General features: G+C 66.4%; 2 protein-coding genes across 2 annotated transcripts in view; both read left to right on the top strand.

The window, feature by feature from the left end:
* The window catches only part of EXD3 (exonuclease 3'-5' domain containing 3), a 52445-nt gene extending 35630 nt beyond the window's left edge, over nucleotides 1-16815 (top strand). Inside the window, 5 exon segments of the mRNA XM_032398861.1 lie at nucleotides 14421-14531; nucleotides 14605-14619; nucleotides 16515-16641; nucleotides 16644-16754; nucleotides 16757-16815. Coding sequence (XP_032254752.1) covers nucleotides 14421-14531; nucleotides 14605-14619; nucleotides 16515-16641; nucleotides 16644-16754; nucleotides 16757-16815 — 423 coding nt within the window.
* Nucleotides 16816-22421: 5606 nt separating this feature from the next.
* On the top strand, nucleotides 22422-22970 carry NRARP (NOTCH regulated ankyrin repeat protein). The gene has a single exon (XM_032398888.1). It carries the CDS (start codon nucleotides 22460-22462, stop codon nucleotides 22802-22804), a length of 345 nt encoding a protein of 114 aa, XP_032254779.1. The 5' UTR covers nucleotides 22422-22459; the 3' UTR covers nucleotides 22805-22970.
* The last annotated feature ends 353 nt before the right edge of the window (nucleotides 22971-23323 follow it).

Raw genomic sequence — 23323 nt, 5'->3', positions numbered from 1 at the left:
GGTATTTTGGAGCTGCAGGCACGACGAAGCTCCATCAGGAGCACCTCCCCAAGCCCAGCTGCCCGGTGGACACTGGGCCTCACCTCCACAGTGCCGGGGAGGGGTCGTCTCCGGCCAGGCCCCTGGGACCTGAGCCCACGGGGCCGAGTCGGGAGATTTGCACCTCGTGCGCGTCTGTGCACGCGAGGGCAGGCATGCAGCAGAGTGGGAGCGGGGAGGAGGGCCTGGACCCCCACCGCCAGGCCTCGGGTGCCGTCCGTGCAGGCCCCCGGGCCCCCTGCCCTGCGTGGCGGGAAGTGCGCCGCAGGGCCTTTTCCTTCAGCGAGCTCTGGGAGGACAGGAACCTTGTCGGCTGCCTCTCTTTGTCTGTGCTCAAGCCGACAAGTGTTGTAAAGACCCCAGGACGTCCGGGACGCCTGGGAGGCATTTTAATGAGCTTTTCAGAGCCTCTGCTGCTAAGTTTTCTTGAGAAAACAGGAAGTTGGGTAGCTGGGAGGAAACCCCCACTGGCGCCCCGGGAAGCCTCGTGCTGGGGAGCAGCCTGACCTCCTTCAGGCCTGCGAGGGCACCGAGCCACCACACCCCTGCACGGGGAAGAGCGTCCCCGGCCTCGCTGGCCCCGTCCATCCTGTGCCGTTGGCAGGCCGAGGGCCCCCCTGCTCTGCCGGGGAGGGGCAGGACGCAGGCTGTTTGAGAACGCCTGGGGGGCCGCATGGAGCCAGTTCAAAGGCTCGGAGACAGAGCCCTGAGAGGGGACCAGCCAGTGCCCAGGCCGGAGAGGTGGGCACTCGGCCACCCCAGGACAGGGGACAGCCCATGGGGGGACAGCTGGGAGGCGGGCTATGGGGGTGCTGGGATCTATTCTGGTTGCAGCAGGTGAGACACATTTGGAGGGTTCTGACCACCAGGTAGGGAGGTGAGAGACCTGGGAGCAGCTGCTGGGCCTGCCCAGGTGAGAGGTGGCAGGTGCCTGAGCAGATGAGCAGGAGCAGATTGAGAATACAAGTTAAGGCTGTGGCTGGGTTCCTAGGTTGTAGGCTTTGCCCTGGCCAGCCCAGCGGGCCTGGGCTCCCTGGGGTCTGGTCTGGAGGCAGATGCACCAGGCCCTGCAGGCTGGGGAGGGGCATGGGGAAGGAAGGGGAAGCCTCGGCCCCCAGCTCACTGCTCACCTGGGGGCCCTGCCCAGCACTGTCCCTATTTGTGGGAGATATGCATTCCGCCCAAGACCAGCTGGTAAGGACGGAGACAGGGTCCACGACTTGGGACCATGCGGCTGCCCTGGCCAAGAAGCGGAGGGCAGCCACCCCAGCACCAAAGGGTGCACAGGGCTGGGGGGGTCCCAGGCAGAGACCTGTGTGTGTGGCCACAGGGGCTGGCCGCTGCGTGGGCAGCAAGTGGGGGTGCAGGTAAAAGGCTGTGTGTCGGCACCTGATGGGCCTTTGTCAAGAAAGGGCCCAGGGAGCCTTCTGGTCCCAGGGGTGGCCAGTGGCCTCCAGCTGAGCTCAGCTCCGAAAGTGCGCTGGGTGTGCCCCAGGGCAGGACCCTCCCTGGGTGGCAAATGGCTGTTTAGGAGGGTCCATGAATGTGCACAAGGACCCTGAAAGGCCAGCATCACAGGGCCAGGTGGGCAGAGAAGGGGGTCTCGGAGAAGCCAGGATTTCTAAACTTGGACCCAGCCATGGTCACCAGGGAGGCATCTTGGGAAGGGTGGGAGGACTGAGCTTACTCTGTTCCAGCGAGCTGGTAGCGTTAATGCCTCGGCCTGAGGCCAGGGTCCCCACCGAGGCTCTCAGGCCAAATACCCGGTCATTGTGAGACAGGTGGCTCACTGCTGTGTGGCAGTTACGTGCGAGCGCCAGGTCTGGGCAGGGCTCCGGCCACATTCCCTCCAAGTGTTCCAGGAGCCCCTCCACCACGGCATTCCCAGCTGAACCCCAGGGCCTCAGCCTCAGCAACAGCCAGGAATGGCTGCCCACCCGTCCTGCACACTGGCCACCCCTGCTCCCAGCCCAGTGTCAGGGGAGATGCCGTTCTCGGGGCCAGGTGGGGTGGACCAGTGGCAAACACCAAGAAGCACAGAAGAGGTGCCCCACGGACGCTGCAGGGTGATAGCCTGAGGCTCAACACAGTGACGAGGCTGGCTCCGTGTGGTTCCGTGGGGCTCCGTGGGGCTCTGTGTGGTTCTGTGGGGCTCCGTGTGGTTCCATGGGGCTCTGTGGGGCTCCGTGTGGTTCCGTGGGGCTCCGTGGGGCTCTGTGTGGTTCTGTGGGGCTCCGTGTGGTTCTGTGGGGCTCTGTGGGGCTCCGTGTGGTTCCGTGGGGCTCTGTGTGGTTTTGTGTGGTTCCGTGTGGTTCCGTGGGGCTCTGTGGGGCTCTGTGGGGCTACGTGTAGTTCTGTGGGGCTCCGTATGGTTCCATGGGGCTCCGTGTGGTTCCATGGGGCTCCGTGCGGTTCTGTGTGGTTCCGTGGGGCTCCGTGGGGCTCTGTGTGGTTCTGTGGGGCTCCATGTGGTTCCGTGGGGCTCTGTGGGGCTCCGTGGGGCTATTGGCTTGTAAGCCCATCTAGGCATCAGAAGGTGCTGTCCACTGACCAGCAGAGAGCATCATATTCAGGACTGACCCAGGGAGGGCCTCTGTGCAGTGCTCGGCCTTCAGGGCCCTGTCCTGTGCTCCGGTGGGTCTCAGCACCCTGGCTGGCGGCTCTGAGCCTCTGTCGCCCCTGGCCCCGGCTGGAGCAGGCTGCCTCCCTGGAGACCTCCCACTGCCAGGCTGACTTTCCATTTTCCTTCCCTTCCTCGTGCTATTTTAGTGCCATTCCCAGAGGGAAAACCCACTCGACACACAGAGCATTCCCAGAGCGGGCCTGGCCACTCTCTGGGCCGGTGCATCGGGGTACAAGGCTGGACGTGCAGAGGGAGAAGGCCCGGTCCAAGGTTGGGCCAGGGGTCTGGCCAGGGGTCCGTGGCCATGCCTCACACTGGTGCCCAGCCCCTGACCCGAAGCTGTGGCGTGTGCCCTGGGCACCAGGGTCCACCTTCTGGGGCATCTGCACGTGAAGAGCAACAGTCAGGTGGTGGAGGCCTGAAGCGGGTGGGGAGATGGCCCACCTGCCCACTCCAGGGATCAGGGGTGGTGGGCCTCACGTGGTGGGCAGGATCATGACCCCTGAAGCTGGCGACCTGGGCCTGGGATTGTCCATCAGGAACATCCGCCGAAAGGACATTCCCAGTGCCGTCCACCATGGGAAAATATTTTATCAAAGAAATTTGAGTTAAAAAAAAAAGCCTAAGCATGAACCCCTGACATGGCTAGGCGTAATGTCTATTTTTACTGTCCCTCTGGTCCCCCTCCGCTGTGGTGGGGAACAGGCTGTGGCCCCCATGTGGAAGTCGGGGAGTGTCCTGGGAGGGGAGTCAGTGACGTTGGCCTCCGGAAGTGGGCACCCGGGAGGGGAGGCGTCTGCGGGACGGTGACCCCGCCTTGGGGAGCTCTCAGGCAGCAGGATCCCCAGGAGGGAGAGGGTGTGGGGCCAGAGAGAAGCCTGCAGTTAGGGGAGGCCGGGCCTCACAGGCATCCAGGAGACAAGAGGGCTGGGCAGGGGCCCTGGGACAGAGGTGGACAGCAGCCCAGACTGATCTCTGGCAGGGGAGGGATGCAAGCAGAGGGCTCCCAGGGCCTGCGGATGTGAGGGGAGCTCCAGAGCAGCCAACCCCCAGCACCCAGGCCTGGAACCCAGGACCAGCCGCGGCACCTGGGCCTGGCCCGGTCCCTGGGCCTGCGGACCTTCCCTCTATCCTGATGACCAACTGCAGACCAGGGACCGACAGGAAGAGGGGCCATGGCCGCTGACCCCGCCCCTCCCCATCCTTTGTGCTCCCTGGCCCCCAGCCCCGTTCCCACACTCGGTGCCCCCAGGGTCACACAGGCACAAAGCCTGGGGAGGGGTGGCCACCACCCTGCACAGGGAGAGACCCCGGCCCACTGGCTCTGAGGCTGCAAGAGGAGCGGCCGCGGGGGCTCTGGAGGAGGATGGGTTTCCGCGCTGTTGTGAGACCTCAAGGACAGTGGGATCCACCAGCAGATTTTGGCGGGGGCTGAGGCCAGCGTGCCCCCAGACTCGAGAGGCTAGCCAGGGTGATGGCCCAATCAGCAAGCCTGGTGCAGTCCCTAGGGGCGACAGCAGGGTGGGCCACCTCCAGGCGCTCCCCACAGCTTGTAGGACCACCCCTCTGCCCTCCCTCCCTTCCAGAGAAGTCGTGGGTCTCAGAGCCCCAGCTTCTGTTTCCACCAGATGGCCCTGGGGGACTGAGGACTTGGACCCCATTGGCCTGGGGGTCCCCCAGCTTCTGGTGGCCCTGATCTGACCCTGGCCACTTTAGGAAGGATCCTGGGCCAGCGTGACAGCCACACCTGCATCCTTGACATTGAAGCAGGGCTGCCCCCGGATGCCAACCCGTCCAGCAGCCAGCTTCACGCGAGACCCTAACCCGCGTGTGGCACCTGTCCATGTGTCCACACCAGGCCCTCTGCCCCCAGCCCACCCCTCCCTGGGCTGTGTCGTCCCTTGGAGTGGCCTGGGCTGAGAGGAGGTCTGAGGGCCAGCCCTATGCCTGTGGCCTTGAGACCTGCTGAGGCTTCTCTGGGCCGGCGCCTGGGGTGGTTGGTGTGTGAGTCCCCAGCCCAGCTTATGCCAGGCGCCCACCCAAGTACCCAGCTCCTTTCTCCTTCTCGTGTCTGTCCGTGCGGCCGGTGCCCCAGGACCCAGCAGTCAGTGATCCTGTGCTTCTAATGGGCCTTCCCATCAGCGCTGTGGGGTCTCCTCTGGACGGGCCCCTCTGGCTGTACGCCCCCCAATGTTGATGGGAGAGTGCACACATGACCTGTCCACTTTCAGAAGGGGTTGACGTGCTTAAGGTTGAACTTCAGAGGGCACGGATGCACCCGAGGTAGGATGAACACCCGCCCAGACGGTGCTTCCCGCTGCCCTGGCTAGTGTGAGGGGATGGGAGCAGGTGCCCCATCCACTGCTGGATGCAGGTATGCACAGGTGCATGGACACACAGCATGCAGGCGGGTGCTGGTGGCCTGGGCCCCACGTCACGCCACGGGGAGCTTGGGGGAAGGACAGCAGGGAGGTTCCCCAAGCAAGCACTCGCCACCTCAGGCAGAACAGTGCAGGCCTGGCCATCCGGGCCAGGTGTCATCTGAGCCGGTCAGCTGAGGTCAGAGGTGGGAGGGGGGGCGGGGCAGAGCTGGTCATGTGGGCGCCCTCAGCGTCGTCCTCTTGGGTGACTGTCCCAGACGCCTCCGACAGTAAGACAAGGCCTGAAGCCCAAAACGCAAAGTCTGGGGTCCGGCCGTGTCTCTGGGGACCGAGGTCCTTCCCCTGCTCTGCTCTGTGCCCCCACGGGAGCTCTCACCGTGCCGCCTCCCAAAGCCCCGAGCCGTGGACTCTCCAGAACCCCCAGCCAGAATGTGAAGGCAGCTCCTGGCAATGCCTGAGACCGGCCTCTGAAGAAGCAGGGAGCCAGAGCCCCTGGCGACGCCCTTCCATGGGGCGAGGGCACTGGATGCTGGCGGGCCTCCGGATCGGGCGGGGGGAGGGCCAGGGCTGCAGACGGAACCCCCCAGCACAGTCGGAGGGGCCCTGAGGCTCAGGGAGAGAAGCACACCCAGGTCCCCCGCGGCCAGGGTTGGGGTTAGCGGCATGTTGAGACGAACACCCTGATGTCAGCACCCGGCAGCCCGCGGCTAAATCATGAAATTCAAATTTCAGCGTCCATAAATAGTTTTCTTGGCAGAGCTCTGCCTGTGTGTTCCTACACTGCCCACAGCTGCTTTCTCAGGGACCCACCGGCCCTTGCAGGGGACTGACCAGTGCCTAGGGGCCTGGCTGGCATCTGGGGGGGGGGCGCTCTTCTTCCTTCGGAGCAATTGCCAGCCCCGAAGCAAGCGGGGCCCCGGAGCCAGGGGGCAGTGAGCCCCGTGGTGGGTGGCCATGGGCCTGGATGGGCACAGCAGGCCTGACTTCTGCAGACCCACTGTCCACTCAACCCTGGATGTGGGAGGCAAGACAGGCCTGGCTGGCCTCGGGGGTGCAAGGCCAGAGGCAGCCAGCCCCTGGGGGCTGCAGATAAAGGAGGCCGTGGGCAGCCGTGGATTGGGTCTGGGGAGGGTCTGCCAGGCAGTGACTGTTCCATCCGTGTCCTGACGGGGCCAGTGGATGGATGGCCAGGGCTGCGGGGCACCTAGCCACTTCTCCCTCCCCTGTTGGAGCTGGGGAATGGGGTCTGTCCCCTTCCCCTACCGCCTCCAAGGTACCCCGCTCGCCGCCCACCCCCTGTCCTGAGGCAGGGCCACTGCGTGTGGAGCACATTCAGGACGAGCGTAGACCCCAAAGGTCTCTGGGGGGAGATGGGGCATCCCGGGCGGAACAGCATGAGATAGGGCCAGCCAGAGAGGGAGGGGCCTAAGAATAACCCTACAAAGGGAGATAGGCCTGCCCAGCCAAGCCCGCACTCCTCCCTGGAGGTGGGGGAGCGGGTGGGGGAAGGTCTGTCAGAGAAGTGGGGGGAGTCAGGCTCCGGGAAGGACTGCGTCTTCCTCCCCCCATCTTGGAAAACCCATTTCAAGGCACAGGTGGTGGTGGAAGGGGCCAGCTTCCCTGGCCTGACTCAGTGGCCCTGGGAGGAGGCAGGAAGGAGAAGGGCCAGGGGACCCCTGCCCTGTGCTCAGCCCCCAGTCACGCTGGCTCCCCACCATGCTGGGCCCGTCTATACTGTCGCTCCTGTGACACCCCTCTCCCCTGGTCTGCCAAGCCCCAGGTTGGCTGTCACCTCCTCCAGGAAGGCCTCCAGGCCCCCAGCCCAATCTCTAGAACATCACCACCCTTTGGAGGAGGACTTTGGGGCTCCTCTCTCCCTTGGCTGGGAACACAGTGGGGCAGGGCTGCTGTGACTGAAAGGCCCACAGACGTTCAGGCAGGTTCAGACCCCAGGGTGCAGGGCGTGGGGTCCCAGACCACCGCCCGCTGCCTGAGAGCCTGGCTCCACTTGTCTGCGGAAACAGGACAACCAGGGCCGCTCCCCAACTTCCTTAGCCTGTCCCCCATTGCCCCCCGCGGCCCTAGGTGGGAGAGGTCCCCCAGCCCCCCTCGCCCTGGGTCCTGGCGCGGGAAGGCAGGCGCAACCGTTTGCTTTTGAATCTCGGCCGGGTGTCCTGAGTGGCCCTTTCAAAGGCCGGCCGGGGGCGGGGGCCGTTCCCAGGCGCGCCCCGCCCTCCCCGCCCGCCCCTCCTCCCGCTTTCCCACGCGGCCCGGCCGCCGGCTGGTTCTCACGGCCCGCTGCCCCTCCCCCGTCTGGGAACGGCCGCGCTGCGCCCGCCGCGCTGGGGTGCCCGGGAGCCCCGGGCTGGGCGGTGCGCTTAGCCGGGGTTCCTGGAGGGGGTGCCGCCTAGGGGCTGCTGAGGTTGCCAAAGGGGGGGCAGACAACAGCCCCCCCACCCGCAGGGCCTGAGGCTAGAGGACATCCTCTGGCCCAGATTCTGTTGGATTTAACCTAGGGCAGGTGGTTACGGCCCCCCACACCTCATGGAGAGACCTAGGGGGCCCTGGCTGTGCCTGCCTCGTGCTGGGGACGGTGAGCACTGACCCCTCAGTGGGGTTTCCCTGACTCGTGGGCAGGTTCTGGGGCTTCTGTTCCTCCCAACAGCCTGGAAGGCCCGGGCACCGGACTACACAAATACAAATACAGACGCCCGCTAACTGTGAACTTCAGAAAACTTGACTACCTTCTCCCATAGAAATGTATGGCACACTTTCTCTGAAATTCACATTTAGGGCCCGAGTTCTCCCCGGCCCCTGACAGAGGGGGAGGGGGACTGGGACTGTGACCACCGGTGTCAGGCTTAAGGAAGCAGGGCAGGAGGTCTTGGCCACCTATCTGGGCCCCGAGGCTCACACCACTTGACTTGCCTCCCTGGATGTCAGCCCCAGCCCACCCAAGGGAGCTGCAACATGGTGTGTCATCTGCCCAGCCTGGACTGGATTGTCGACCCCACTGTCCCCACACAGTGGGGTCTGCATGTCCGGGTCCTAGGTGGGCCCTGGGCTGTGGCTGGTGCAGTAGGAGTAGGAGCGTTCAGGAGCTAAGGCACCAGGGTGGGCAGGGGACACCCAGCAGGAAGCTCAGCTGCCCATCCTGCTTGTAGCCACTTCCCAGGGCTCAGGCCTGCAAGCCCCCGAGGGGCCTGGGGGAGGGGCCGTGACCCTCCCCTATGTCCCTGGCCAGGGTGACCTGGGGCGCTTCCCATTCACTCCCTGGTTGTCATGCATGCTGCGTCCTGGAAAGCTGTGTCTGTCCTTCTGCCCAGGGCTTTCTCCCATTCCACCCACTGCCCTTTCCTCCTTCCCTTGCCATCAGAGTGTCCAGCAGGCTCAGGGATGTCCAGGGAGGTCTTGGGATGTTCTCCACAGCCATGGCTGTTGGGGCCCTCACTGCTGGTTGTCAGCCCCCCTTGTCCACTCTGCAGGCCTGACGGCAGCTCCAGAGCTGGGGGCTCCACTCCCAGAGAGCCTGGGGCAGGTCCTCAGGAAGTGGCCGTGGCCCTCCTGTCCTGGCAGCAGGCTGGGGGGGGGGGGTCTGGCCCCAGCTGCCAGGTATACACCTCCCTCTGTGGCCAAGGTCCCAGACCTGGGGTGCCAGCCTGGTAAGGCTGCTCCCATCTGACCCTGTGCCCTCTGAACCAGTCTTGTCGGCTCCCCACCAGCTTGGGGAGGTAGTACCCTGAGCGTAGAGGCCCCCAGGAACGAGCTCCTGTACTCCCCTGCCAGGTAGACACGGGCGCCTGCCTGCAGGCTGCCCACACACACGGACACACTCCTGGGGCCAGGGGAACACGTGAGGTCCCCCCCCACCCTGAGACGCCCCGCCACACCAGTCCTGTGTCCACACGGTGGAATGCCCAGTCACACCTCTGACTCCGGCTCACATGCAGACCCACGCTCGGCCCCTCGGAGCCCGGGTGCTTCTGAGAGACGCACCTGCGGAGCACCAGCTCACACTCACAGGCCCAGTGCTGGCCCTCTCGGAGACTCGTTCACACCGCATGGCCCCTGTGGGGGCCCCTGACAGCCTAGGGAGCCCATGCCCTGCTCTGTCTGTGGAGACGCTGTCCTGGCCCCACGAAGGGGATGGGCAGTGGCCAGGTAGGGAAGGGCCAGGCCCATGGGCACGGACCCTCCTGGACCCGGGGCCAGGGCAGGCATTGGAGCAAGGCCCCCGCAGGGCTGCCATCCCAGGTCATGGACATCAGAGGTGGAGGCCACTGGAGGGCCACGAGCCTGCTTCACAGCAGAAGAGCATTATTGTTGGGTTTTTGTTTTTTTAAGATTTTATTTATTTGAGAGAGAGCGAGAGAGCGCCCACTGGAGTCGGGGGGAGGAGGGAGCGGCAGAAGCAGAGGGAGAAGCAGACTCCCCACTGAGCAGGGAGCCCGACCCGGGACTCCATCCCAGGACCCGGAGATCCTGACCTGAGCCGAACAAAGGCAGACGCTTCACCGACTGAGCCCCCCGGGCGCCCCATGGGAAGATTTTAAAACCCAACAATAAGGAGGGCCCAGGATCCCAGGGTCCTGGGATCGAGCCCCGCATTGGGCTCCCTGCTTCTCCCTCTCCTCCCCACTCCTGCTCTCTCTCACTATCTCTGTCTCTCTCTCTCAAATAAATAAAATATTAAAAACAAAACAAAACAAAACCTTCCCTCAAAGGCCAGTACAGCATCTGTAGCCATGCACCCCACCCCCCCAGGGCCTGGGGCCTGGCCCTTCTGCCCCAGCATTTGTCCCTGGCGAGCGGGCTGGGGATGACACCCCACAGATGTCCCGAGCATCTCAGCTGTGGGCCGGCCACAAATGCATCCCGCCCACCCCCCTGGCCCCTTGGCCTGTCTCCAGTGGAAAATCAGGCGACATCCCATGCCGGGGGCCAGCAGGGTCTTCGTGGGCAAAGCTGGCTGATGCTCTTGTCTTGGAGGGTCACAGCCCCAGCATAGCGGGCAGATGGCTCAGGGCCCCACGAGGTGTTGCCGGGACAGCGTGGGAGAGCGAGGTGTGGAGCGGACCCAGGCCTCACTGCTTCCCCCTGGGGCTTCGTCCCGCCCCGTCCAGCGAGGTGTCAGGCCAACACCCCAGGCCAGGGGTCTTTCATCCCAGCCCTTTGGCCCTGCACCCGGCACCATTTGTTGGGGTGGCTCTGGAGGGGTCACAGTGGATAAGCCAGCCAGGGAAGGCCTCAGGGCCTGCCCTTCTCAGAACAGCAAGTGTGGACAGTGAGGGGAGGCGGGGACCAAATGGGCAGAACACACCGCGGGAAGAGCGGCACTGGTGTCCTGTGGCTGAGACCCACCAGGGCCCCCACTCCCCTGACGTGAGCGTCTGAGACGCTGGCTGCGCATAGGTGTGCTCTGGGAAGGTGCCGGAAACGGAAACCCTTCTCATTGCCATGCTGGCTTTTCCCACCAGGTGGTGGGTTGAGGGGAAGTTTATTTTCTTCTGCTTTTTTTATGCTTTGCTGTTCTCCTAATTTGCTCTAAAGGAGCAAGAAACGGCCCATTACTCTAGAGCATGTCACAGCTTCTGAGCCGAAGCCCGCATCCACCCTGCCTGTGGGGTCAGAAAATCCCAGAACACGGCCTTCCAGGGTCTGGGTACCGGAGCGACTCGTCCTCCCATCCCTTACCCAGGGTGGGGGCTCCAGGGGCTGGCAGGGCCCTGCTTGGAGCCCGAACAGCACCATGAGGCAGGAGCGAGGTTTCTACGAGCCCGCCCCTCGCTCAGGAGAGCGGAAACCCCTGACAGCAGGACCCTGGCGTGGCCCGGCCCAGTTCCCAGCTGGGAGGTGGGCCTGCAACTCTCAGCTGTGCCAGGTGCCCACTGGGCAGAGAAAATGGGGCCAGCCTGCAGTGGGCAGCTCAGGTCACAGTCCTGCCTGCTGGTTGAGCCCAGAGCCTCACCCACATCCTCCTTAAGAGTGGGTCCCTCCGCTGGGCTCCCAGCCTAGGCAGGTGCCTCCCTCCTGCCCAGCACCCTGAGGAACATGGGTTCTCTCTCATGCCCCATGCCGTGGTGAGCCCCAGGTGCAGTTCCTATACCACCCTCTTCTCTCCCTCTAGGCGACCAACAGAACTCAGCCAGTGCTGCCCTGGGGCGGAGCCGCCTCCTGCCCTGCTCTTCACGTTCTGTGGCCCTGGCTGGGGCCTGGCCCGCTCCACGCTCCACACCGGTGTCCCAGCTGTCCACTGGCTGCACGCAGCAGACCCCCACAGGCCCACAGCCCAGGGCCGCGTATGTGGCCTGTGCGCCTGGGGCAGGTGGGTATTCGGGGGAGGTGGGGACCCGGAGCAGGTGGGCAACTAGGAGTGGGGGGCGCCCAGGGGGTGGGAACACAGACAGTTCCAGGGACACAGAGCTCAGGACAGATGCCGCGAGCTTGCCTCTTGCTCAGCTGTGGTTCTGCGGGCCCGACCACCCCTGTGGGTGGGCGTGGCTGTGATTCCTGGGCTCAGAGCTGAGCGCGGACCCGCTCTTGGGCATGGCTCCCCACACCTGGGAACTGGCCCCTCAAAGCCGCCCCGCTGCCCCCTGCCAAGTCTTAGCCTCAGAGGAATGGACAGCTGTCCCAGGCACCTGCCATACCCTTTCCTCACACACCCAAGAAGCCCAGAGGACCAAACCTGCTGGGGAAGTGACCAGAGCAGGCCTTCCCCAGCCTCCCCAGGCCCTAGGGAGGAGCAGGGGGCTGCAGAGGGTGGACCGAAAGGTCAGGCCTGCCTAACTGTGGGTCCAAGGGCCCCACCAGTCCCCAGGACCAGCCCCTGCTGGTGGCCCAGCCCCCAGGAGACAATGGCCCACTGGTGGGCTCGTGGCCCTGCCTGAGGCGTCCCCAGGAAGACGGGGTGCCCTGAGCACGGTGGGCATTGGCTCCGAGCAGCTGCAGGAGCTGTGGGGAGCAGGCAGGCAGAGGGACCCCTGGGACAGGGAGGCCAGAAGCCTTCCCAGCCCCTCCTGCCCCCAACTTACCTGGCCCCTCCCACCTAGCCGGGCTCTGGGGGTAGACGCCAACCCTGCCCTCAGGCTCCCAGACTGAATGAGGGGTTGCACAGAGACCGGGCCGACTCACGAGACCACACCACCCAGCCCCTGTCCAGGGCCTCCCCCAGGACCCCCACTGCTGTCTGCCCAGACCCACCGGCATCCCAAAGCCAGGGTTTGTGTGTCCCGCAAGGAGGAGTGGGCGTGGCTTAGGTACCACGGGCACACCCCGCTCCTGGGGGTCAGTGTGAGGGCCCGGTGTGGGGCCCTAGCTAGCCGAGGGCTCTGTGACTGTGACCAAGTGACTCAGCCCCTCAAGAAGCCCCCTCTCTTCAGAACGAAAGGCTCTACCGCTTTGGTGTCAGGAGGGGGCCTCTGCTGGCCCGGCACCAAGTCCGTGAGCAGGCACGCGCTGGGCCGTGAACCCCAAAGGGCAGGGCCGCAGGCTTGCTCCAGGGGCGGCTGCTGCCCGCCCACAGCAGGCGGTCGGGCAAGGCTTGCTGGGCCCCACGGTGGACAGGAGATGGACAGAGAGGCCCTAGGTGCTGGTCCTTCCGACAGATGGGGAATGCAGGGCAGAGAGGGGGTGAGAGTGCAGAACCGGCTTTTCCAGATGGAAGTGGGGGTAGGGCAGGGCCTCCCAGGGCCCTATGGGGTGACAGTGGGCAGCAGCCGTGGGAAAACCAGCACCAGTGGTTCCCGAGGGTGGGGCCAGGTCCCTGTGGATGGCACCCGTCGTTTGTCTGTGTGCAGTGACTCAGCTTGAGCTGGCAGCCCCGCCCAGGTGTGAGCACCAGGCCCAGGTCCTGGGAGGCTGGCAGAGCGCTCGGAGAGGATCCCGCCCTCCTGCCAATGCCCCGTCCCTCTCACACCTACTGGCTCTGACCCCTTGGGGGGCCTGCACAGGGAGAACGTGGGCCTCTGTGCTGGGCAGCCCACTGGTGCTCCGCTCCTTCCCCAGCTGGACCTGGAATGACCACAGGCCAGACGGGCACCCGGGGCTGTACCCCAGGAAGGTCGCTGGATCCGTGACCAGGAGGCCAGGCACCCCCCGCCCCCGCAGACTCCCTGGGTCACAGGCCGGCCCAGGGTCTGGTTGGCAGAGGTGGCCGGGGGACAGGGGGCCCCCCAGAGAAGCAGGAGGAAGGGTCCTGCCTGGGATCAGCCCGACCCCAGCCCCGCCTAGGCCTCCCAGCCGAGGCCACCCCACCCGTCCTGCACTCCCAGGCCCTGGCTCCCGATGCTGGATGTGGAGCCATGAGGCCACAGGTAAAGCAAGCTCACAGTGTCGAAAGGCCCGTGGGAAAAGGGCATGTGGGGGCGGGGGGGGCACCGCCTCTGACGTGGGCACACCCTGAGGCTCCAGGGGCCCGTGGCTGCCGCCTACCCACCCACCCCCGGGAGCCATGTCATCCAGGGCACTAGCCAGGCTCCTCCAGGCGGGGGCCGAGAGGGATCCCATGAGTACAGATCACGGCCCCTCCTCCCTGAGGCCTGGGAACCCCCCAGGCCCTGCTCTCGGCTCTGCTTCCTCCTGCAGGCTGCTCTGAGGTCTGGAAGGGCTGTGACCGGTGTGCATGTCTCCATGGGTACCTGTCCCTACCTGCCTGCCAGCCAGATCTCTAGGGGCCTGGCCCCTCCCGCTCTCCCTCGGGGCCCTCCCCACCTCACCCCAGGAATCCTGGGGTCCCTCACCCTGTCAGGCAGGGCCCATCAGAAAGCAACCCTGGGGCAACTGTGTGGGGAGGGCAGGACGGGCCCCAGGATCCCCCGCCTCCACCAGGGTCGCTGCAAGTTCAGCAGGGCTGAGCTCAACCCCTCACCCATGGTGTGTCCTAGACAAGGACCCCAACGAGAAGCACAAGTGGCTTCCCTCCTGATCCCAGGACGCGGTGCCCACTGGGCACGGGCACAGGCAGCGTCGAGAAACATGGACACTTGAATGGCCTGGCTCACCCCAAGACCAGCTGAGGGCTCAGCTGTGGGGCTGCTTACGCTGACCCTTAATGCTGGGCCCTGTGTCCCCCACCATGCTGAGCCAGCCCGGGGCCGCCCAGGCCTGGCTTTGCCCTCAAGACTCTGGGGGTTGGGGAAAACAACCCAGGTGATAGCAGAGTGCCACAGGGTCTTGGGAGCCAGAAAAGGTTACCCAGGGCCCACTGGGATCCAGAGCAGTCAAGGAGGGCTCCCAGGAGGTGGTGTGCCCTGTCTCGCAGAGACAGGAAGGGATGTGTTGTTTGTGTCTGTGAAATCCCCTAGCCAGACCCAGAGCTGCAAGGAGCGTGAGGCTGTGGGCGGGAGGATGGAAGGAGCCTCACCTGGCCTCGGCAGCCCCTCTGTCCCCGGGCCTGTAACTGTGACCCGTACCTGAAGGTCTCCAAGGACATGACGCGGCAGCTGCTGTGGCTCGGCAGCCACCAGGAAGGCCCCAGCAGCACAGGGGTGTGTGCCCCACGGGGTGGCCATGGGCTCTGTGGGGTCTGTGGACAGGGGCCCAACGACTGGGTACTCCCAGGATGAAAGTACACGTGTGGCCAGGGGCTGGTGGAAAGACAGAGCGCGTGGCGTGCAAAGGTCACAGGCCCAGGGGAACGGGAAGCTCCGACACTCCACACCCCTCTGGGTGGTGCTCCCCACCCCCGTCCCGGAGGCCCTGCGCGGGGAGAGCACGCACACGCACACGCACACGCACACCTGTTCACGCGCGCACACGGGCACACGTGGGCATCTGCCTGCACAGCTCTGCACCACCGGCACTCGCTAAGCGATCGGAAGGTAACCGAGCCGGGACAGACAGGAAGGAGGGCAAACCCCAGAGGTCCACCCCCCAGCCTCAGTTTCCGTGTTTGTAAAACTAGAAAGAAAAGGGTGCAGAGCACACAGAGACTTCAAAGTTGCTGGCCAGGGCCGCGAGTGTGCCCAGCCAGTCCTAGCACGGCGCCTCCACCCTCTAGAGAGAAGGGCCCCGTGGAGGGGGCACCAGCGGGAGCCTGACTGGTGCTCCCTTGGCCCCCAGCCCCTCCTCGGGGAAGGCCAAGCATGGGTTGTGTAGAAGGGTGTCTTGGGACACTCTCTGGGTGGGTCAGCCTGAGGCCTGGGTGCCTCTCCAGGATACTGACATCCCTACTTGCTCTTCCCCCCTCCCTCAGAGGTTTGGGGCCAGAGCGGGGGCCACCCACTCTTCAGGTGAGCCGTCATGATGGTCTGTGTCCAGCCCCAGCCGCTCTCAGCTCTCCGCAGTGTGGCCTTGACACGTTCAAGGCCCAGGAGGGGAGGAGCAGCGCATGCGTGGGGCTGTCCTTGGGAGCGCAGGGCTCCCGTCCCCTCTGAGCCACCAGCAGCCCACCCAGAGGCCCCCACTGTCCTGGGGTAGTGGGCAGCACTCCTGCAGGCCCCCTGGTACTTCGGGGCCTCCAGGTAGAGGCTGAGGCCAGACGGGCCGGCAAGCTAGGGAGGCCAGCTAGAGGACGTGGCCTTGCTGGGGAGGCAGTGGGGCTCGGGTGAGGGGCGCATCCAGTCAGGCCGCCACTGCCGTTGAGCTGGAGCCATCTGGCAGAAGTGTTTGCTGAGCCAAGTAGGAAGGTCAGCAGAACGGGGAGGACCCTTGTCCCACCTGCTCCGCAGTCATTGCTGCCTTCTCAGCCACCCGCGGCCTGGCCGTCTCCCTGGCGTCTCCCCATGCTCGCAGTGGGGGTAGGGACCCTCTCGCAGGGTCACAGTGTTCGCTTCCCGGGTCTCTGCTGGCACCCGGAGCTCCCGCAGGTCCCCGGGGCCCCTGCCCGCCCACCGGGGTGCGGGCTGTTGTGAAACGCGCCCCCCTGGCAGAGGCTTATCTGCTCATCGCCGCAGATGGGATGCCCCCGCCCCCACCCGCCAGTTCTCAGGCCCCCAAGTGCCCTAATTGGCTAATCTCACGCCCAGAGCTTGTTTCCCAAGGACCTTTGAGCCCCAAGAACATTCCAAGGTGTGAGTTCCCATGGGAGGGGACCGGGCTAGCACCAAAGCTCCTCAGCCCCCTGCCCTTTGCCCTTTCTGCTAAGGGTGGGGGAGAGGCTGGGCGCCCGGAGGTGCACTGTGGGCACAGGGGCTGCCAGGCCCCATCCTTAGGACAGTCCCTGATGACCTTGATTGATTAACAGGTGATGAGGCCACCCCGAGCGAGGACCTACAGGAGGCAGGTGAGCCCTGGGACCACCCCGGAGGACACGTGGGGCTCCAGACACAGGGCCCCAGCCCAAGCCAGGGTTCGTGTCCTGGCCCAGTAGAGAGGATGGTCCCTGTGCCCTGGGTGAGGGGCAGGACCAGTGGGAGGGCCAGGGATCCATGGGTAAGATGAGGCAGAGGTTTGGGGGGATGGGGCCACATAGGGAGGAGCCTCCGGAAGGAGTGGGGTGGGGACCAGACACCCGAAGGCTGAGCGCTCAGAGCGATGCTTCCACCTCTCCCGGCTCCGCCCCGGAGGAGGCCCCCAGGGGCTCCAGCTATGACCTGCCCTGCCGCTGGCTGGAGGCGGCGGACCTGCAGGCCGGCGCGCCCACCACCCTGGGCAACGGCAACGGCTGCAGCCGGCAGGGGTCCCCGCGGGCGTGCTGCAGCGGCCGGGCCTGCAGCCCTTCTGCCGCACCGGCTGTGGCAGGGTCTTCTGGGAGGGCGCCCACCTGGGCCGCCCACCATGCATTTCAGCGAGGTCCTGCGTGGTGCCTCCAGCCCCTGGGCGCAGAGCTGAGCCCCCGGCCGCCACCCGGCCAGCGGCCCCTCCTGAGGACAGGGCCGCGGGCCCCGCTGGCCTGCATTGCCCCCCGACTCCCTGCACACACCTGGGTGCCCCCCACCAGCGTGCCAGCAGGGTCCCAGCCCCGCACAGCTACTGGGGATGCAAGTTTTCCCTCACAGTCAGGATGCTCGGACCCTGAGCCGAGAATCGCCTGACATTCAGGAATGAGGCCGGCGGAAGGGGGGAAGGACACGCCTGGTAGAGGAAATTGCACAAAGGCCCAAGGGTGGGACCCAAGTGGCTCCCCGTCTGCGGGGCTCAGCAGGCTGGGGGGTGGGGGCACACAGGCCCCCCCTGCGCTAACCCACTCCACCCCCACTACCCCACCCTGCTGGCCATCTCGGGCCAAGGGCCAAGCCTCCAGGCCAGGCAGGACAGGACCTTCCTGCCTGACCCCAAGTAGGTCCCAGCCAGGCTGGCCTCAGGACCCTCCAGGGCCCTCTGGTTCTGGGGAGTAAGCTGGTGGGATCCTGCTGGGGCAGGGCCCTTTAGGCCAGATGGCGGGGTGGCTTCCTGGGGACTGGGCCCCAGCCCTGCCTGGTGCAAGGGGCAGGGCAGCCCCCCTCTAGGAAGACATCCATTGTGTACTGGAAGGCCGTGGCCTGGAGGGAAGGCGGCACCTCTGAGTCTCCTGCCCTGGCCCCCTCGCTGGCCGGAGCTTGACCCCACAGGCCTCTTTTCCTCCCCCCACCCCCACCCCCCAGTCAAGGCTGGGTGGCTCCCTCTCATGAAAGAGGGCAGCAGCCGAAGCCACAGGGGGGCCCTGCACACAAGAGCCTCCCCCTCACAGCTGCAGGAAGCAGGGGCTTCTCCGCCCACTCGGAGGGAAACTGAGGCGCAGGCGCCCATGGCAGGCACCCCAAGGGCCCACGGGCACTGGTGCCAGGTGGGCGGGGAGAGGAGCCTAGACTGCATCTTGCCCTCGCTGCCTCCTCCTGGCTCACCCCCCAGGAATGTGCGCCCCCCCACATCCCTTTCCTGTCCTTCCTGCCTTGAGCGGAAACCAGCTCAGATTTGGCTGAGGAGCCCAGGCGGAAGCCTCGGGGCTGCTGGGGCCTGGGGGCTGGGGCGGGGCTGCCGCCTCTGCCCAGAGCAGGGTGCACCTGCAGGCCCAGGTGTGGTGGCCTCAGGTACCAGGTGGGCACGGGCCATGCCCAGCCTGCCTCTGCCCCTGCCCGGGTTGGGGGCCATGCTGAAAGGCCATACGGACATCCTGCCACATTCCCTATCCTCTCCTTTCTCTGGAAGTGCCCACCGGGCGCCAGGCGCTCAGCCCCCCAGCTACTCTGGGGCCAGCTGGAGCAGGGTGGCCCTGCACAGACGGAGGGAGCGGCTCCGAGGCTCGGAGGACAGGGCCAGGCCTAGGCTGCAAACTGGCCTTCCCCACCCTTTGGTCCCTGCTGAGCCTGAGGGCCAGGCAGGGCTGCCGAGGTGAGCAGGCAAACCAGACCCCACCAGTGGTGGGGACCCTCTGTGGTTGGGGTGCTGCTTCCAAGAGCCAGCCCACCAGCCCCGTCCTAGGGGGCAGCCTGAGCACGCTCCTCCCCCGTAGGGTTAGGAGGAAACCGTCCCCACTGCCCAACCCAGCCGCTTCCTGGACACTCTGCTCTGACCCAAGGCCCTGGTATTGGTTGCAACTGGTCCTCAACACAAGAGGCCACAGCCAGGGACAAGCGCGGGGAGACAGGAGACCAAGTGTCCTTCCTGTCCCTCCGGGCAGGCCCAGCCCCAGCATCCCTCTGCCCTGTGTACCCTCTAGAGGGAGGAGAGTAAGGGGCCCAAGTGGGGCCCCTTTCTCAGTGTGCCCCTCCCTCACAGCCACGCCTGTGCCATCCAGCCTGCCTTCCCACCTCCCCACCCCTCTGCTGCCCAGACCACTGTCTCCCTCCAGGGACCCTCCGGGGCTCAAGCGCTCACTGCCTGCCCAGCCTGGCTCCACAGCACACCGCTGGTCCTGAGCCATCAGGGGGTCAGCCCAAAGAGCCTTCTGAGGCCCCCAGACAGCCTTAGGCCCCTTCCCAGGCCAGGGGTCAGGCACCATGCCCACCGGGTGGGCTGTGGCCCCAGTGCCAGGCCGTGCCCTGAGTGGCCAGCAGGGCAGGCAAGAGCCGAACCCTGATTGTCTGCCACAGTTCCTGCCCCGGGCGTCCTTCCTCTGCTCTGGCCGAGGGCTGAGTGTTTGTTATTTGATCTCTATCCTCTCTCGGCCCTTCTACCAGGTGTCTGGGCTGCTGGGAAGAAACACTCTCCTCTTTCCCACGCTCCCCGACACATTTTAATGAATTAGCTGGAAGCCCCCCCCCCCCCCCCCCCGCCCGCCCGCCCCCCCCCCCCCCCCCTGCCTAGTGCCTTTAAGGTGGCCGCGGCCTTGGCCCAGCTCTGGCCAGCCGCCTCTTCTGCGCTGTCCTCCCCAGGCTGCCCCACCCAGATCTTCCCAGCCCGTATCCCAGAATGCTCCCCAGGCTGCCCCACCCCTGCCCACGTTGCTCCCCCCTCCTCACTGCTCTGAGCCTGGAAAGGAAGGGGGTCCCCAGAGGAAGAAGGGGACCCCTGCGACCCCGGCCTCCACCCCACCATGGCCCTGCGGGGTGGCACCCCCTGGGCCAGCACCCTCAGAGCTGATGTGGAGAAGGACGGGGTCCAGCTGCGTAGCCAGGGTTCAGTGTGTCCCCACAGATCCCAGGTCAGGGGTTTCTCCCTCAGAGCCAGTTTGTGGAAGTGACACCACCAAGAGAGCCACAAACACCAGAGGGGGGCTTTCCTGAGCCCCGGGGCAGGGCCTGGCCCATGGCGGGCCTCTCCCCCTCCCTCCAAGGCATTTGGAACAAATGTCCTCCTTTCGGACTGTTCCTTCAGCAAACATGTAGGAGCCGGTGTCCTGCAAGCCCCTCTTCCCCTCCTGTCCTCGAATGGGGCAGCTCCTGGGGTGTGGAGCAGAGCGGCTCAGAACGAAATGGCCCAGCCACAGTGGAGAATTCCATCAGCTCCCCAGGGACAGTGTGACCGTCCCCTGAACCCCACGATGGCAGGCCTGGCTACACCTGTCTGACCCTTACACCGAACCCTGGGTGGGGCAGGAGGCAACCTCCGGGTAGACTCTTACGGCCACTCTGGCCATGTGGATCCAGCTGGGGGGCACCCAAACTACCGATTTCCTGGCCCGTGGTGGCGGCCGCACGTTCCCACGTGGAGCTCACAGGGCCCTTTGTCGACCCTCCTCGAAGCCTGAGCCGTGTCAATGGGACTTTTCTCCCAGGCTCTGCTCCGGGGCACAACAGGGTCTCCAAGATGCCCTTCTTCAGGTCAGGGGACCTGAGCCCACCGGGGCTGGGGCATGTCTTTGAGACCACTGCCCTCCGGGGACAGCCCTGGGCACATTCTCAGGGTGCCCTGCCGTCCATGCCCAGCCCTGTTCCAGGGAGAAGCAGGGAGGTACGTGCCCGCCTAGCAGGTCACAGCCCTGCACAGGGTTGCATGCTCACCCGCTCTGCGGGTCACTGTCCAGAGGGAACTAGGGGCCCCAGAGGACAGGGCCTCTGCCCTCTTCCCTGGTGCTCAGGAGATACAAGGGCTGCTGGAGGTGGTCGGGGCCCTGCCCTCGACGTGTTCACACTCCAGCAGCAACTGTTCCCAGGTCCCCTTACTGGGCCCAGGGACACTTCCTGGTAAGATGAGTGGGACAAGGGAGGGGCTCCCGATACCAGCAGCATCCCCCAAGTCACAACCACGGCTGGACCTAGCACAGGCTCTGCTGAGCCCGGGCTCAGCCACCTGCACGGGGGGAGCTCCTGGTGGGAGCAAGTCTGAGCAGAACCGCTGGACCACCAGCCTCAGGGAGACCAGAGTGGGGGACTCGGGGATCCCGCTGCCAGGAGGACCCCAGGACAGCCAGCTACGGCCTGCAGGTAGCCGACCAGAGGCAGCCAGCCCTGGGGTGGCCTCACCCAGTTTTTCCTGCGGTTTGGCTGTGACTCCTCCAGAGCAGAGAGCAAGATGGGGGCGCACCCACGTGTGTGTCCAGACACGGGGGGCACCGGGCAGACACCCACGGGAGTCCATCCTGAAACAAGGCCTAGCAGGGTGGTCTCCCCTGACGAGGCCCGGAGCCGGGCTGGCTGCTGAGGGAGTGCCAGCTCCTGGGTGCTCGCCTGCTGCCCAAGGCCTTCCGCTCCGGGAATCACTCCTGCCCCATCTCCAGCCACCGCAGCCCAGCTATAAACTGTAAAATCCTAATGAGCAAATTCGGCCGCAGTATTAGAGCATCAATAAAAAATGGGTTTACAGTTTGGAAATGAGTCATTTCTGGGTTTCCTTTCCGAGCGGCCCTTGGCGCCTTTCCTGGGGCTGCTCACCTGGCCAAGCCCCCTGTCCCTAGTCGTGCTGATGGAGGTGGCCCAGCAGAGGGAAGCAGGCCCTGAGGTTCCGCTGACTGACCTCCTCCCCCCCCCCCCCCCCGCCACCTTGGAGGAGCTTCTGAGAGGGAGGTGGGGTGGAGGGGGGCAGCCCCGGGCTTCCTCGGGTAGAGACCCTGCTTCTCTGTCAGGGCGGGGCCTCAGGGTTTGGCTCCTCAAGTCAATCAGGTTGGGGAGGAAACGCGGGATGACCCAGGCCGCCGGAGGAGCCGCCCGCGTGCGGGAAGGACCGCGTGGCTGAGGTCACACGCCCGAGCTGTTTGTGGAGTTGGCCCCCGCGTAGACCCTGTGTCCTGGGGTCCAGGCTGGGCCAGTCTTGTCGCCGCGCACCGGCGTGCTAGGGACGCGGAGGGTCTACGGCCGGCGCTCCGGGAGCGTGGAGCGAGACTCGGGTCTCTACCCGGGCCTCCCGGGTCTGAAATGCCCGCGAACCCCCACCATGGGGAGGCCGCCCTCGGGTCCACCTCGAGGCCGCGCTCGGCCAGGGATCGGGCCTGGGTCCGTCCGAGAAGGGAGCTTGGAATTCCCCGGGTGGCCGAAAGCAGAGTAGGCGGGACGACGGCGGAGATGCGCAGAGCCCCCGGGCGCGTGGAGCAAGGAGCTCCCCCCAACCCCCGCCAACCACGGCCACCTGGCCCCCTGCCGGCGACCAGCGCCCCCTGCCGCGAAGCGCGCGGCCGCCCGGGCACGCCCCGCCCCGGCCCCGCCCCCGCCCCGCCCCCACGTGGGCGCCGCCCAATCGTAGGGCCGCCGGCGCGCGCGTCACGGGCGCCCTATTGTTATGCAAATATAAAGGGGGTAAAAGGCGCCCCGGCGCGGCGGGCGGGCGAGTGCAGCTGCGCGTGGGGAGGCGTGTTGGACCCGCGTGGGAGCCGCAGCGAGCAGGGACCGGGATCGCGCGGCGCGGCCGCCGGGCCCACCGGCCCCCGCGAGCGCAGTGCCCGCCCCCGTCGCCCGCCCGCCCGGGCGTGGCTGGATGCGGCGGGGGCCCCGCTGCGGCGGCCCCCGGCCCCCAGCGCCCGGAACGCCCAGGAGCGGCGTGCGGGGCCCGGGGGCTCCGCGCCCTCCATGCGCCGAGGCGCGCCCCGAGACAGCCAGGGGCCCGCGCCGCAGCCGCCGCAGCCGCCGCCGCCGCCGCCCGCGCTGAGCCCCGGCGCGGCCCGCGGCCCTCTCCCGGCGGCAGCATGAGCCAGGCCGAGCTGTCCACCTGCTCGGCGCCGCAGACGCAGCGCATCTTCCAGGAGGCCGTGCGCAAGGGCAACACGCAGGAGCTGCAATCGCTGCTGCAGAACATGACCAACTGCGAGTTCAACGTGAACTCGTTCGGGCCTGAGGGCCAGACGGCGCTGCACCAGTCGGTGATCGACGGCAACCTGGAGCTCGTGAAGCTGCTGGTCAAGTTCGGCGCCGACATCCGCCTGGCCAACCGCGACGGCTGGAGCGCGCTGCACATCGCCGCGTTCGGCGGCCACCAGGACATCGTGCTCTATCTCATCACCAAGGCCAAGTACGCGGGCAGCGGCCGGTGATGCCCGCCCGGACCCGGACGCGGGCCTCGAGCGTGTCCTCTGCTGTACCTTCCCGCCAACTACCTCGGTGCGCACCGGGCTCCCGGGCCCAGAGGCCACAACGAGTCTGGCGCGCGCGCGTCCGCGCCCACGGGGGCCGCGCGGCGCCCGCTGCCCTGGATCGACGCCCCCGCGCGGCCGCCGGGACCCCGGCGGAGGGCTTCCCACGGCCCCCGCCCGCCGCCTCGCTGGGGGGGTGGGGGGGGCGTTGTGCGGGAGGTGGGGGCGGGGCGCGGGCTGCAGCCCCTTTGAAATTTGAGTCTCGCTACCAGCAAGTTCGGAGTCCCGAGACACCGGATCCTCCGGTCAAAATGTTTTCTCCCGAAGGTGGAAGGCGGGCGGTGGGGACGCCGGGCTCGGGGCGCCCCGCCGCCCGCAGGACTCGCGGCCGAAGCCCGCAGTCGCCTAGGGGCCACGGCGGGGCTTCTCCGGGCCGGACGCGCGATAGTGGAGACGCTTCGCTGTTCCTGGGGTTCTAAA

This window comes from Phoca vitulina, unplaced genomic scaffold (assembly GCF_004348235.1).
Source record: "Phoca vitulina isolate PV1807 unplaced genomic scaffold, GSC_HSeal_1.0 scaffold121, whole genome shotgun sequence".
NCBI classification, from domain to species: domain Eukaryota; kingdom Metazoa; phylum Chordata; class Mammalia; order Carnivora; family Phocidae; genus Phoca; species Phoca vitulina.
This window is presented reverse-complemented; position numbering and strand designations above follow the sequence as displayed.

Excerpts from the sequence above, each read along its gene's own strand:
- NRARP (XM_032398888.1), top strand. The coding sequence starts at position 22,460 with ATGAGCCAGGCCGAGCTGTCCACCTGCTCGGCGCCGCAGACGCAGCGC.